The sequence below is a fragment of the Astatotilapia calliptera genome, chromosome 20 (assembly GCF_900246225.1).
Source record: "Astatotilapia calliptera chromosome 20, fAstCal1.2, whole genome shotgun sequence".
In the NCBI taxonomy this organism is placed as follows: Eukaryota; Metazoa; Chordata; class Actinopteri; order Cichliformes; family Cichlidae; genus Astatotilapia; species Astatotilapia calliptera.
The window spans coordinates 31399301-31412973 of record NC_039321.1 but is presented as its reverse complement, the minus strand read 5'-3'; the positions used below and the strand labels follow the sequence as shown (position 1 = coordinate 31412973).

Below are 13673 nucleotides of genomic sequence, written 5' to 3'. Positions count from 1 at the left end.
TGTGAGATTCGTTTCTCATGCTTGCAAGCGCACCTCCCACCAGCCCACACCTGCTCTTGTATCCTTGCGCGAGGACACTTGTTGTCTAAAACATTAAATTTAGCCTCCCAGACTATCGGCATCATCTATCATCATCAAGGTCTCACAAAATGGCAATTTCAAAGAACTCTGGAAGTATGCGCTAGGTTATCTCAAGTCACGATTGCTGTATCAAATACTACAGTGAAATCTGCATTCATCTTAATGAATTGAAATGGTTTTTTAAGGGCAATGTAGAGTTTTTTTAGACTGACTATATCACTATTATTCGTTTAAAAAAGTGCATGAAAGACCAGGTATTGTGTGAATGCTTGGGAATTTCCGATTTTATGACCCACTGTCTTCAGATCTGACCCAAGAATACTTTGGTATACAGATGTGTTCATTGGTGTTCATTGTTCTACCATGTTGATTGAAGCATGGAGAGTCTTTTGGGATTTTTGTAGTTAATGAGCATTGCACAGTCTGACCTTGGGTCAAATCTACTTGGACGTCCATTCCTGGTAAGATTGTGGCATTGCGTTAACACACACCTGAATCCTCCATCTTTTTCACGTCACTTTATTATTTCATTTTATTATTATATCATTTCAACATGCAGTTATCCAAAAAAAAGGAGAGGAAAATATATTTAAAATGTTTTCTCACTAAGAGGTCACCAAGTTCTTCTGCTGACATCCTTTCAGTCCAAGTAATGTTTGACAACACACAGAAAAAAACAACAACAAAAAACAAGTAGCAATCAGTGTGAGGCTTCTGTGGTTTCTGTAGTTTGATGGAAGAGCAAAATAAATAGCTTGTTAAATATAAAATTAGCTTTTTTTTCTTGCCATCCTTCTTTTTACTGAAAGAAGAGTTAAAGTGGTGGAAGGGACTTTTGTATAGGCAAGATTTTGTGACCTTAAACTAACACGTGCAGTTTAACAGTTTATACCACATATAGAAATTACACAGAACAGAATGTTGATTTTTCTTTTATTCTTACATTTACAGGTAAAATTTATTGCTTGGACAAGACATGTAACAAACAGACTTTTGACTGAACATATCGTACAACACAATATATATTTAATTACAGCTAATGTCCCATTGATATATAACATAAAACTGCATTATCTAAAGTTTGACTTTGGATACTCATATAGCAAAAAAATAAGTTGTTAGTTAATTATAGTGAAAATTAATCTGGTTATTCTTTTTTCCAAATACCAAGAGTGAATAAAGCTTTTTTGAATGAGACTTTCCGGGTTTAGCGTATAGACGCTTACTTTCCACACACACTGGCCCAGCAGGAGCTGGATTAGGGTGTGAAGAGATCTCGAGGATTAAGATTAGCCACCAGACAGACGTCGTAGCTGTCGTGCATGGCTGCTCGTCTTTCCACAACTGTCCACACATTGTCTGCAGGGTCCAATTCCAAAAGTTCCTTGGTGATGATCTCATGACGGCCTGCAGCCATTAGAGAAAAATTATTTGAGCGCATGCAAAAGTGCTTTTAAAAATTATTTGACAGGCATTCAGTAACTGACCAGCCCCCTTGTAGTATCCACAGAGATAGAGCTTTCCATCCACTACTCCTACGTTGGAGGCGTTCGTTCGAAGGGAAAGTAGGGATGTGGGGACGGTTGGTCCTGGTCTCCAGGTGTCTGTATCTGGGTTGTAGATCTCCACGGAGCTCAGGCAACGACGCGATTGCCCACGGTCCTCTCCATCGCATCCTATACCACCTGGAAACAAACGCATCTACTTTTGCTCCAGTGCAGAAATTTCACAATACTAACATAGATACAGTTATGTGTTTTGGTAGACTGACCTAATACATAGATCTCTCCATTGAGTACAGCTGACCCACAGCGGTACCTGGAGTACTTCATGCTGGCACACTCTGTCCATCTGTCTTTGCCGGGGTCAAACTGAAACACACGATTGCTGAGCTTGTCAGGCTCGTCGTCAGGGTGATCCTGAATGGCAGGATGAGAGATTTAGGCAGAGAGATGAAGAAAAAGATGAGGACATGGGGACATATTGGACAAATGAGAAGCAGAAATATTTCAGTAACTATTTCACCATCTCTATCGTGTGGAATTGTTTTTAAAAAACGAAAATGATTTTAAATAAAAGTACAATACTGATGTTAATGTTCAGGGGAAAAACAACCAGTTTGTGGATTTTATATGGCAAGTTTTTGTAAATTTTTGAGACTTCCACAACTTCAGTATGATTTTTTTCCCCGTGAAAAACCTAAATAAATTTTACATTACATTTTAAACTAATACCATGTAAAAAAAAAAAGGCCAGACACAACAAGTATGATAAAAATTCAAACTCACATATACAAATACATTTTTTCTTTTATTTTGTAAGAAGGTTCCATAAATACTCAGTTTAAAAAGATGAATTTTTGGGGCAATTATTTCATGGCTCAGGCTTTAAACGGTTAAGATGGTGAGTCTGGGTACCTGTGGTGTCCACCCCCCCAGCACATAAAGATGCTCCTTCAGTGTCACAACAAAGTGACTGGCTAATGGAAGAGGCAGAGGAGCAAAGCTGAGCCAGCTGCCTCCTCTCTTCAGCGACCATCGCTCCATGCTGTCTGTGATGACGTAGTGATTACGCACTTTCATCTGACCACCGATTAAATAGAGAGCATCTCCTATGAGCCCTAAAGCATACATGTCCCTGTAAGCTGCTGAGCACAACTTCCCCCAGCTGTTCTCCTCTGAACTGTCATACCTGGAAGATAAACAAGTAGTTCATTTGTTAATTCAGTGTGGTGCCTATTGATAAAAAGATTTCTGATATGCAAAGGGATTAAAACCTGTAGATATCAACCCCCTTCGTTCGATGTTGGTCTTCTGCTTCTACGGCCACCACTATGATGTTTTCTCGGCTCACTGCGCCTGCTGTGATCTGTCCCACTATGCTGCAGCCCCTCAGGGGAGAGGGGATGTAGTAAGTCTTCCTAGCATGGGGGTCAAAGCAAAAACTGAGGTCAGCAAGTCCTCCACGCCGCGCAGGGACGCCCTCCTTATTCACACCACCCAAACAAAGGAGCAAATCTGTTGTCTCCATGCCATAGCGAAGAGCTCGGCGAGGAGGAGCTGCGGCCTCGCAGAGACCTGACGTCTGGAGAACAGCATCAATCATCCCAAAGCACTCAGTATCCCGCAGAAGCACCTGAGAGAATCATAAGTATAAGAATGATATATCTATATACTTATCTCAGGACAAATATAAATAGGGAGTCTTGCTCCTTATTATATTTGGACCTCATTCCAATCTCTTCATACCGGGTTTCTCCTCCTTGCTTTACAAAGAAATCCAGGATCCACAAGCTCCAGTCGGACATGCCTGAGCAACTCCACAGCCTGGGCTTCCCTTTCTGAGTCACCCCTGTACTTTTCCACCCAGCGCAGCACCAGCTCCAAAACAACCTCCTCCTGTGATACGTTAAGGTCATCTAAGCCAAGCAGTTCCCCAAGACTTTGAGCATTCAGCTCTAGCACTTCTTCTTCTTCACAAACCTAGTTAAACAAAGATAAAGAAAGACAGTATACTGTAAGTAATGAATATAAAATAAGAATAACATTGCAAAATGAACAAAAGATATTCAGAGATTTCCTCAGTGTTCAAAAGCTTCACTGAACTTTGATTCTTCTGATAATTTAGGGCAGGCCTAACTTCATTAATCGTAGGTTCATGAACATTTTTAAAGACTATGACTGAGGGATTCTTTCACATTGGTAATACTTAAACCCTACCTGTGAAAAGTGTTGACAAAGATATCGCAAGGCACAGTCAGCGAGGCTAGTTGCTCCCAAGTTCCTGGCCCAGTGGTACAGACCAACACAGTTTGACGGGTCCATACAGGCCTCCATGTGACTCTGGCACAACCTTACCTCAGTAAAAACAAGGAGAGTACTTCTTAAGCATAAAACTTGCACTTTAGCAGGTGACACCTTTACCAATTACCCCTCTGTCAGTTTCACCGCACCTGAAGCCTCCGTCTACATGTAGCAGAAAGGCAGCAACGGCCACTCCCTGGATGTTGTTGTTTGTTAGTGGGAGCTCGCCACAGTACATGTAGTCCAGCAGCAGCCTTAAGCTTTGTGCAGAAGTGTCTCTGAGTGGTATTTCTCCTCCGTGCGTCTCCTTCAGACCACATGTAAACATGGCCTGGACACAATGATTCACCAGAACAGTAGGAAATGATACAACTACAGCCTTGCGTCTCATTAATGCATTTGCTTGGAGTAGTTCAGAAAAAAATAATAAAAAATATGGTAACACTTTATAATATGGCCTGCAACGAACGGCTTAATTCCCCTGCAATACAACATGATTTCCAATGTATTTTATTTGAAATTACCGGAAACAAAGAAATAATTATACTGTAAGTAGATTTTAGTATTATGTTTAGAATAATAAGTAATATGGAAGTAATTTTATGTAGTGCATAAGTGCTTTTGAGTATTGCATATCTTCAGGTATTTTACAGGAAAATAAAAATAATTGCATTGCAAATAATTTAAATAGTGTTCTTCATTTTCCTTCAAGCATACGGTTTATTGTTCCTGACTATTTTACCTGGAAGTAAGGACTGAATGCAGACAGCACCACCTTGTGGCAATGGAAGGGGATCCCTTCAGCTAGCAGCACCACGTCAGTGAGCTCCTTAGTTGTTCTCATCCTCTCTAGCTGCCTTAGCAAAAGTGAGCCATGCTCTGCTTGAGCAGAGTGCAGCACCTCAGCATCCATGGACTCTTGTTTTGAAGAGAGGGGAGTTGTGGAAAATGCATCAGTAATTACAATTAAATAAATCAATAAACAAAATGAGTGAACATCTGTGAAAGTTTGGTCTATGCACACTTGTATGCAGTTTCAACTGCATCTACCTGCTCTTCACTATCGCAGCTTCGCTGTTGTCAGTAGGTACTGCATGGAAAGTTTTCTCCCACGTGAGACTGAATGACTATGCACTTTTCCTCCGTGGGTCTGATCCATGCACGGAGCATATTTAGTTCCACTTTTTGTTTATTCGCGTTGAGCTAATGAGTACCAAGTGTATTCATTAGCTCAGCCGGGAGTGCTTCGCATGAGTGAGCTAACTCATGCCAGTCACAATGGCCATTATATTATGAACACATGAGCAGTGTGAACTCTGATCATGCTTTTAAGTGTGAACAGCGGTTCAAATGAGGACATCTTTCTTTTGTTTTTATAAATTACGTTGACATGTACACCAATCATGTTAAAGAGTCTGCCTTAACTAATGCAACATTTAATATACTTCATAAAGCTAAATAGCATTGACCTGTTTGTAGATTACGTTCTACTACATGTTGACCTGTGGTTCCACCCCTGCAGCTGATAACCACACTCTGTGTGCGTGAGCTACACATAAACAGCCCACAGACACGCACACACGGTTCAGAGAAGCAGAAATAGCATGCATTATATTTGCTAAGCACATGCAGAAAAACAGTTACCATACCAGTGTTGTCCAAAGAACCAAGATTAGAAGTATTAAAATGAGATTACGTCAGTTTTCCTTGCCAAAACTACAACACAGGCTGGGCTGTTTGTGTCAAGTTTTTGTTTGCTGCCAGTTCTCTCGTGTTCTGTGCCATTTTGTTTTGGTGAGTGGGGGTCAACAGCATGTTCACTGTCAAAAACGAGTTTAAAATAGACCAGCAAGTGCTGGTGGGGCTGCAGGCCTGTTCAGGTTTCTATACATGACTGAACAGTCTGTCCTTAAACTCATTCATGCAGCGTTTCACTCTCATTACTTTAAAATGTGCAGATTTCTCTTTATAAAGAGAAATCTGCACATTTTTCCTTAAAATAATTCTATAGAATTATTTTAAGGAAAAATGTGCAATTTCATTAAGAGACCACATGAATAATTAACATGACGTGAACAGGTATGTTTGAAGATAGTTAACTAAAATTAAATTAAAATCTAAAGTTATGTGATTTTTTTTTTTATAAAATAAAAATTAAAAACTAGACTTTGAAAGAAATTAAAACAAATAAATTAAAACTAAGGAGAATATAAAACTAACTATTTGTTAATTTGGGAAACTCACTGATGAGGCTTTAATGCAGGTGATTGTTGAGGCTTTGGATGTCCACAAGACTGTGAGTCAACTGTTTTCAAAAAGTTCTATTGATTTTTCTGCCACTGCAAAAAAAATGATTTGTTAAAATTATGAAATAAGTAAAAAAAAATTTAAAGTGAAATGGTAAGTTATTTTCTCCATTTCCAACAATATTCCCAGAAGTTTCAGTTGGGAAGTCTATAATTTGACGTTTCTGTCACTTAAAGGAGGACTTTTAAAAAAATTTTTAAAAAGCTGGAGCAGCTTCTCTGGTTACAGATGGTACCTACACCATTTTGGTGCTTTAAATGTTGTTGGGCCCTAAGTTCATAGTAGTGACAGATACTAGAAAAATAAAAAAAAAAATGGGGAAAAAGGTCTGAGCACATTTGGCTCTCTAGTAAAAACAAAACAAAAACAAAAAACACACAAAAAAAAACTATTTAAACATTTATACAAAGGCAACATTTCAATCCACAGCTTCTGTTTTTCCTGAAAGTCTGTCAAAAAAAAGAAAGAGTGGACATTTTCTAGAAGGTATAATCAAATCACTGTTGAAAAACATCACAATAACATATCAACAACAAGTCCAGATAAGAAACAGAAACTGGTTTTCAAGGGTGCTTTCCAAAATAATTTAAATTATAACCTTTTTTGAACTAAAAGAAATCGGTATCATCCATGTAAGCTTTATTATCAAAGCATTTTTATTACAAAAATCAAAAATCTATAAAACAAACAAACAAGCAAACAAAAAACTATTCTGAAATGCTGCTGTTGTATAAATGTTTTACATGTGAGTGAAGTTGCCCCCCCCCACCTTCTTCAAATCCAACAAAAGTGGTATCAAACGTTTGTGCTACGTTTGTGCTGGTTTGTGCTGCAAAAATTTTTGTTTATGCTGCCTCTGTTTTAAAGATATTAATGAAAATGTAAAGGTCAAAAGGTCAACCAGCCCCCCCACATTACCCAAATCAAACAAAATTGATGTCAAAAGTTTGTGCTACGTTTGTGCTGGTTTGTGCTGCAAAAATTTTAGTTTGTGCTGCTATCATTTTAAAGATATTAATAAAAGTTTCTAGAGGTCATCAGAGGTCAACCAGCCCCCCCACATTAATTAAATCAAACAAAATGGGTGTCAATCAACTGTGCTACGTTTGTGCTGGTTTGTGCTGCAAAAATGTTTGTTTATGCTGCCTCTGTTTTAAAGATATTAATGAAAATGTAAAGGTCAAAAGGTCAACCAGCCCCCCCATATTAATGGAATCAAACAAAATTGATGTCAAACGTTTGTGCTACGTTTGTGCTGCAAAATTTTTTATTTGTGCCGCTATCATTTTAAAGATATTAACAAAGATTTCTAGAGGTCAACAGAGGTCAACCAGCCCCCCCATATTAATGGAATCAAACAAAATTGATGTCAAACGTTTGTGCTGGTTTGTGCTGCAAACATTTTTGTTTGTGCTGCTAACATTTTAAAATTTTTAATAAAATAACGTCTTGATGCGTGCTTAATCATCCAGGTAAGTAAATCCCAAAGGTTGATTCTGTTCATCTGGACATTTTCAGTTGGAGAAACGTTTCGTCACTCATCCAGGTGACTTCTTCAGTCTCAGCTGACTGACCAGTTCCCCCCCTCCAGGGGCAAGGGTACCTAGACCCGGGGCTTAGAGTACGCTTGGGGAGTGTGATCGTGTGTACAGCGTCTCTTTATGTCTGTCTCCACGTTGGTTGAGTGTGGAGTAAGTGTATATGAGAGCATGAGGGTGGGAATGGATGTTTGTGTCTGTGTGTGCCTGTATGTCTGTGTCTATATGTCAGGTTGGGTGTCAGGCGCCACCTCTCTGGGGACATCTCAGGCCCTCCAAGGTTTGGAGGCCTATCTCCCCCCACCACCACTTCCCCTGCCAGTGGCGGACTCCCTCAGACATCGGTGCGTTGGTGGTTCTTTGTGTCTGGGGGTGGGCGTCCAGGTACACACCGGCTCACTCCTTGGCGGCCGCTTATCGGGACCTGGAGCCTGGGGCTCGCTCGGGCCCCTTCGGGGGTGGGGTGCCCCCGGCCTCTCGGCCTGGGGCTCGGTCACTCAGGCACAGCTGGCGGCCGGCGGAGCTCACGGGCGCGTCACTGCAACTCCCCCTGGCTTCTGCTCCGCGGCTGCTGAGTGAACCCTCATCTGGGACTCTCCTCAGCTCTTACTGGAACAGTGGCGCGGCTGCCCCTCTGTTGGTCTTCCATGGTCTCTTGTGTTCTGGGGGCCTCTGGATGTCTGGAGTTTTGATCTCCTCCATACCTGCTTCACACCCTGGAGGACGGGGCTGTGGCCCCCCCACACTCCCTAGCAGATCGTTACATGGAGAAACCTTTGGAATGCAAGCATGCTGATCCACACAGGTATGCACACGGGTGTTCACTGCTCGTAGACCCAAATTACACCTTTCTTGGCTGCTACTTCGAAGCACATCTGTCCTGCGTGCTGCACAACAACATTGAATATTTAGTATTTACTGCTGTTTACACTTAGCTAGATTAATGCGATGGTGTTGTGTTTAGTATGTTGCTTTGTTTCTTTTTTTTTTTTGTCTTTTTTTGCTTGTTTTCTATTCTTCTCTCAACAGGTGATCCAGGAGATTTTTATTTTTTTTCTCCCCCCCTTTCTCACTGTCCCTCTCCCCTTCTGTTTTTCCTTTCCTTCCTCTTTCTTTCTCCCTTTCCTATCTCTCACTCATGTCTGTCCCGTCTGTAACATCTGAAAATAAAATATAATAAATAATAAAAACAAAGATCGACCAAATGGACCAATACGGCAATGCCACGATGATCCATTTGGCAAAGTAAATCCATTGGGTATCCTTGTTGGTCTTCAGACAACAATTCTGATGGCTAAAGAACCAAATGGGACAGGCGAGAAAAAAAATAAAATAAAAATATCAAAGCTGAATGTTTTTGGAAGTAGTTTTTAGTTTGTTTTTAGTTTTAGCTATTTTAGGGGGATATCTGTGTGTGCAGGTGACTATTACTGTGCATAATTATTAGGCAACTTAACAAAAAACAAATATATACCCATTTCAATCATTTATTTTTACCAGTGAAACCAATATAACATCTCCACATTCACAAATATACATTTCTGACATTCAAAAACAAAACAAAAACAAATCAGCGACCAATATAGCCACCTTTCTTTGCAAGGACACTCAAAAGCCTGCCATCCATGGATTCTGTCAGTGTTTTGATCTGTTCACCATCAACATTGCGTGCAGCAGCAACCACAGCCTCCCAGACACTGTTCAGAGAGGTGTACTGTTTTCCCTCCTTGTAAATCTCACATTTGATGATGGACCACAGGTTCTCAATGGGGTTCAGATCAGGTGAACAAGGAGGCCATGTCATTAGTTTTTCTTCTTTTATACCCTTTCTTGCCAGCCACGCTGTGGAGTACTTGGACGCGTGTGATTGCAATCCTACAATAGCTTCACTCGCCTGAACGCTAATCTCCAGTCACTCTTCAACAGCCACTAAACTCTCAGTCTGCCTGCCTCCCTGCTCTTGCTGTTTTGGAATCACGGATCACTACTACTGACTCACCCAGGCCTCCTCCTCTCTCTCATTAATCCACCTGCAATCAAGTAAGACTGTTCAGACAAATCAGATTGGATTTATTCTGTTGTTCCTACAAGAACCAGCCTGACTCTTCCCATCTGTTTCAGTGCCTCTCCGTCCTCGACTCTCGCACCACCACTCCCCTTGCTGTGCCCTGTCGGCCACAGTTCATGTTCTGGGATATTCTAGTTTAAAATCCCCTAAAGCTCATGTACATAGTGTCTCACCCACCTTCATAGTTTGTATATCATAGTATGCCACTGGTTTTTCATAGCTTTCCCGTGGTTCATGTTTCATGGTGTGTCGCAGTTATTTACAGTTTACATTCATTGTAGTTTTTGAATATCATTGTGTCTCGCAGTTCCCGTTCACTGTAAAAAAGTCATCTAGCTTGTTAGCTAATAGTTTGTTTCCTCACTTTAGCATTGCATTAGGTTTAGTTTCAACACTGTTATTCCATTACGTTATTGTAAATAAAAGTTACTGAGTCTCAGTTTGAATCTGTTTTGTGCCGTGACACGTGGGGGGGAAAGGAAGTAAAGTAAAGAACAGAAAAGCAGGAAAGTTGATCCTAGTTTGGGTAAAACTGACCTTTTGTTCACAAATATCAAAAGTCAGAAATGTTTGTACTGTGTACAAAATGCTTACTTTTATTTGGTGATTGTACATTTTCACATGTGTTGATGTCACCACAGGGAGAAAAAAACAGTAAACACAGAGAAAAATCACAGAATGAGAGAATGTTTAAAATATCGACTAGTACTGTGTCTTCATTTTCTCATGTGTCTTGTATGCAAGCTCGCATGAATGCACGTCTAAACACTCATGTACAAACACATCAAAGATAACAATAGCTAGAACTGGATTAGACAAATGTTGCACATTGGCATGAGGCATGCAGCAACTTTGTTCAAACATCTACTGAAGCAAATGATTGCTGAAAATAAACCCCAAAAAGGCCTTGACACACAAAAAGTACATAATGGCAATTATACAAACTTTTTCACATATTCAGATTTTTCAGGAGGTGTGTCTGCTTCCTGGGCGGGTCGTAAAGGTCACACTTTGGCTAATTATTCACAACTGTTTTAACAGACAGTCAAGCATACTGCAATACACAACAGTAGATACAAGAAGCGTGATGCTCGCAGATTACAGGAAGTGTAGATTAATCAGTGACACATACGCCGGTCGTCTGTACATTAACATCTCTGAAATGTGCCTCCTTGCAAATGTTGCATCCTGAAACTGTTGTCACATGGCCAGCCCCTATCCCAGTTTTCCAACAGGACCTTTGTCCACAGATTTACCACAGTTTATGATGATGAATGTGTGTGCATTGATAAAGTAAAAGTGTCTGCAGAGCTGCTTAAAAAATGTTGAATTATTATATGCAACAGGGCAGTTATTGTTTTGAACAAACCCTTAAACTTAATATATTATATTAGTTATTTTTTCATTCTCCCTGAAATGTTTCCACAAAAATGTCAACAGAAAGGAAAAAAGCAGTCAGGAAAAAATGGGAAAGGCTAAAATATAAGACATTTCTTAAATAAAAAAAAAAAGACAACTTAAAAGTGACATCTTCCTAAATTTACTAAACTTACACAGATTACACAAGTGGGCTCAGCCCAGGCCACACTGAGCACACTCAGCCGTTATCTTGCCAAACTGGCTGTTTCATGCAGGACTTATGGCACTGCTTTGGTGTCTGTTTGCGTAGGTCTTTAGCTGTGCAAAAACAAAAGGTTGAGGCTACAGAGAAATTTATACCATCTCACCTGGCAGGGATGACATTATTTGTAGGTCACAGGCTAAATGTTTAAGAAGTTGGCTTCACTGAGAAAAGAAGCCGGAGTGGAGACTGAGACTGAAGAAGTCACATGAATGAGTGACTTAACGTTTCTCCCACTGAAAACGCTACGTCCAGATGAACAGAGTGCCAGAGTGGAGTTCACAATAAAGAGGGAAAAGTGTAAAAGAAAATATATCTGTGTTTAAAACTTAATTTTACTCCCCTATACGGAAGTTCTTTCTATATTTTAGTTCTGCTTTCTCAGCTACTAAGGCACAAGATCATATGGAAAACATGTAACACTACATGTGCTGCATGTATAGCACTGTTGTTGACCAATAGTATTAACATAAACAAGAGTAGGCCACAGAATATTGCACACATTTTTCACACTCCCTGCAAAGATATGGGTCTGGAGAGCTCTTAAATCATTTTAGCATTTAAGAACAATGCCTTAGCATGACCTTAAAGAAGAGAAAATGACAGTCACTGTGGTTTGCATATTTCAAGATATTGCTGCAGAGTAAGATTTGTCATCCCTCAGGTGTTGGGACCATAGATGTTCACAAGCTGATTGAAGCGTGACTTTGAGCCAAAGATGAGGACCACTTGCATACACTGTCCTTAAAAAAAGATAAGCAAATGTGTAACTTCTTTAAGTTACTTGAAGACGTTTGTCCTTTAGACAAAGGTCACTCCTTTAGATGCAGATGGACAGCTGAGTCTTGTCCTGTGGAGGTGGCTCTTCTATGTTGTGCCATGCGCTTGTGAAGTGGCTGTTTGGTCTCTCTGATGTAGAGGTCTGGGCATTCCTCGCTGCACTGTACAGCAAACACCATATTGTTAAGTCTGTGTTTTGGAGTTTTGTCTTTTGGGTGAACCAGTTTTTGTCTGAGTGTGTTGCTGGGTCTGAAATGCACCAGGATGTCGTGCTTGGAGAAAACTGAGTTTCTCTGATACACCGGCTACATAGGGGATGACAATGTTGTTGCGTCTGTCCTTCTTATCCTCCCTCGCTGGTGTCTGATCTTCTTTTCTGTGCCTCTTTGCTGACTTTAAGAACGCCCATTTAGGATAGCCGCACGTTTTGAGTGCTTCCTTTACATGTGTGTGTTCCTTCTTTTTTCCTTCAGGCTTAGAGGGAACATGTTGTGCCCGGTGGTGTAGGGTCCTAATTACTCCAAGTTTGTGCTCCAGCGGGTGATGGAAGTCAAAGAGGAGGTACTGGTCCGTGTGTGTGGGCCTCTGGTAAACTTCGATGTTGAGGTTGCCATTCTCTTCAATGTGCACAACGCAGTCCAGGAAAGGCAAACAGTCGTCCTTTGTGTCTTCCCTGGTGAACTTGATGTTTTTATCCACAGCGTTAATGTGCGCAGTGAAGGATTCCACTTCTTGTGTCTTGATTTTGACCCAGGTTTCGTCTACATATCTGTACCAGTGGCTGGGTACTCTTCCTTTGAAAGAGCCAAGAGCCTTCCTTTCCACTTTCTCTATGTAAAGGTTGGCTACAATAGGTGACACGGGGGAGCCCATGGCACAGCCATGTTTTTGTCTGTAGAAACCCTCGTTGTATTTGAAATATGTAGTGGCGAGGCAGAAGTCTAACAGTGTGCAAATCTGATCGGGTGTGAAGTTGGTCCTGTCTTTCAAGGAGCTGTCTTCTTGTAGTCGTTTTCTGACAGTCTCCACGGCCTCCATGGTGGGTTTGCAGGTGAAGAGAGAGACTACATCAAAGGACACCATGGTTTCATCTGGATCCAGGGGAAGTTTCTGGACCTTGTCGGTGAAGTTGGTGGAGTTCTTGATGTGGTGTGGGGTGTTCCCCACGAGAGGTGCCAGGATGGTAGCAAGGTGTTTTGCAATGTTATAAGTGGCTGAGTTTATGCTACTGACTATGGGTCTGAGTGGGACAGCTTCCTTGTGGATTTTAGGAAGTCCGTAAATGCAGGGTATGGTATCCCCTGGGTAAAGGCGGTGATATGTAAGGCGGTCAATGATTTTGTCCTTTTCAAAGTCTTGAAGGCAAACTATAACTTTCTTTTTGTAGCTGCTTGTGGGGTCTAGCTTCAAGGCTTCGTAAGTATTCGTAGGGATTCTCCCACTAGGTTTAAATCTGGGACTCCCCACCATTTGAC

General features: G+C 40.9%; 1 protein-coding gene across 3 annotated transcripts; it reads right to left on the bottom strand.

Annotated features, from left to right (window-relative positions):
• Positions 1–1002: 1002 nt before the first annotated feature.
• LOC113013947 (kelch repeat and BTB domain-containing protein 12-like) lies at positions 1003–5683 on the bottom strand. Of its 3 annotated transcripts, none has more exons than XM_026155198.1 (10): positions 5534–5683; positions 4627–4802; positions 4034–4215; positions 3801–3933; positions 3330–3563; positions 2858–3216; positions 2499–2772; positions 1853–2000; positions 1569–1766; positions 1003–1488 (listed from the first exon to the last, which is right to left on the bottom strand). In XM_026155198.1, the coding sequence occupies exons 2-10, from the start codon at positions 4795–4797 to the stop codon at positions 1340–1342; spliced, it is 1848 nt and encodes a 615-aa protein (XP_026010983.1). In that variant the 5' UTR covers positions 4798–4802; positions 5534–5683; the 3' UTR covers positions 1003–1339. The 3 variants fall into 3 exon arrangements, with proteins under 3 accessions (XP_026010983.1, XP_026010985.1, XP_026010984.1); XM_026155200.1 differs by lacking the exon at positions 5534–5683 and adding an exon at positions 4935–5038; XM_026155199.1 differs by lacking the exon at positions 5534–5683 and having other exon boundaries at positions 4627–4922.
• Positions 5684–13673: the final 7990 nt, after the last annotated feature.

Excerpts from the sequence above, each read along its gene's own strand:
- LOC113013947 (XM_026155198.1), bottom strand. The coding sequence starts at position 4,797 with ATGGATGCTGAGGTGCTGCACTCTGCTCAAGCAGAGCATGGCTCACTT. Across the intron at positions 3,934-4,033 it reads CATGTAGACGGAGGCTTCAG|GTTGTGCCAGAGTCACATGG; the intron begins GTGCGGTGAAAC and ends TACTGAGGTAAG. Across the intron at positions 3,564-3,800 it reads TTTGTCAACACTTTTCACAG|GTTTGTGAAGAAGAAGAAGT; the intron begins GTAGGGTTTAAG and ends TTGTTTAACTAG.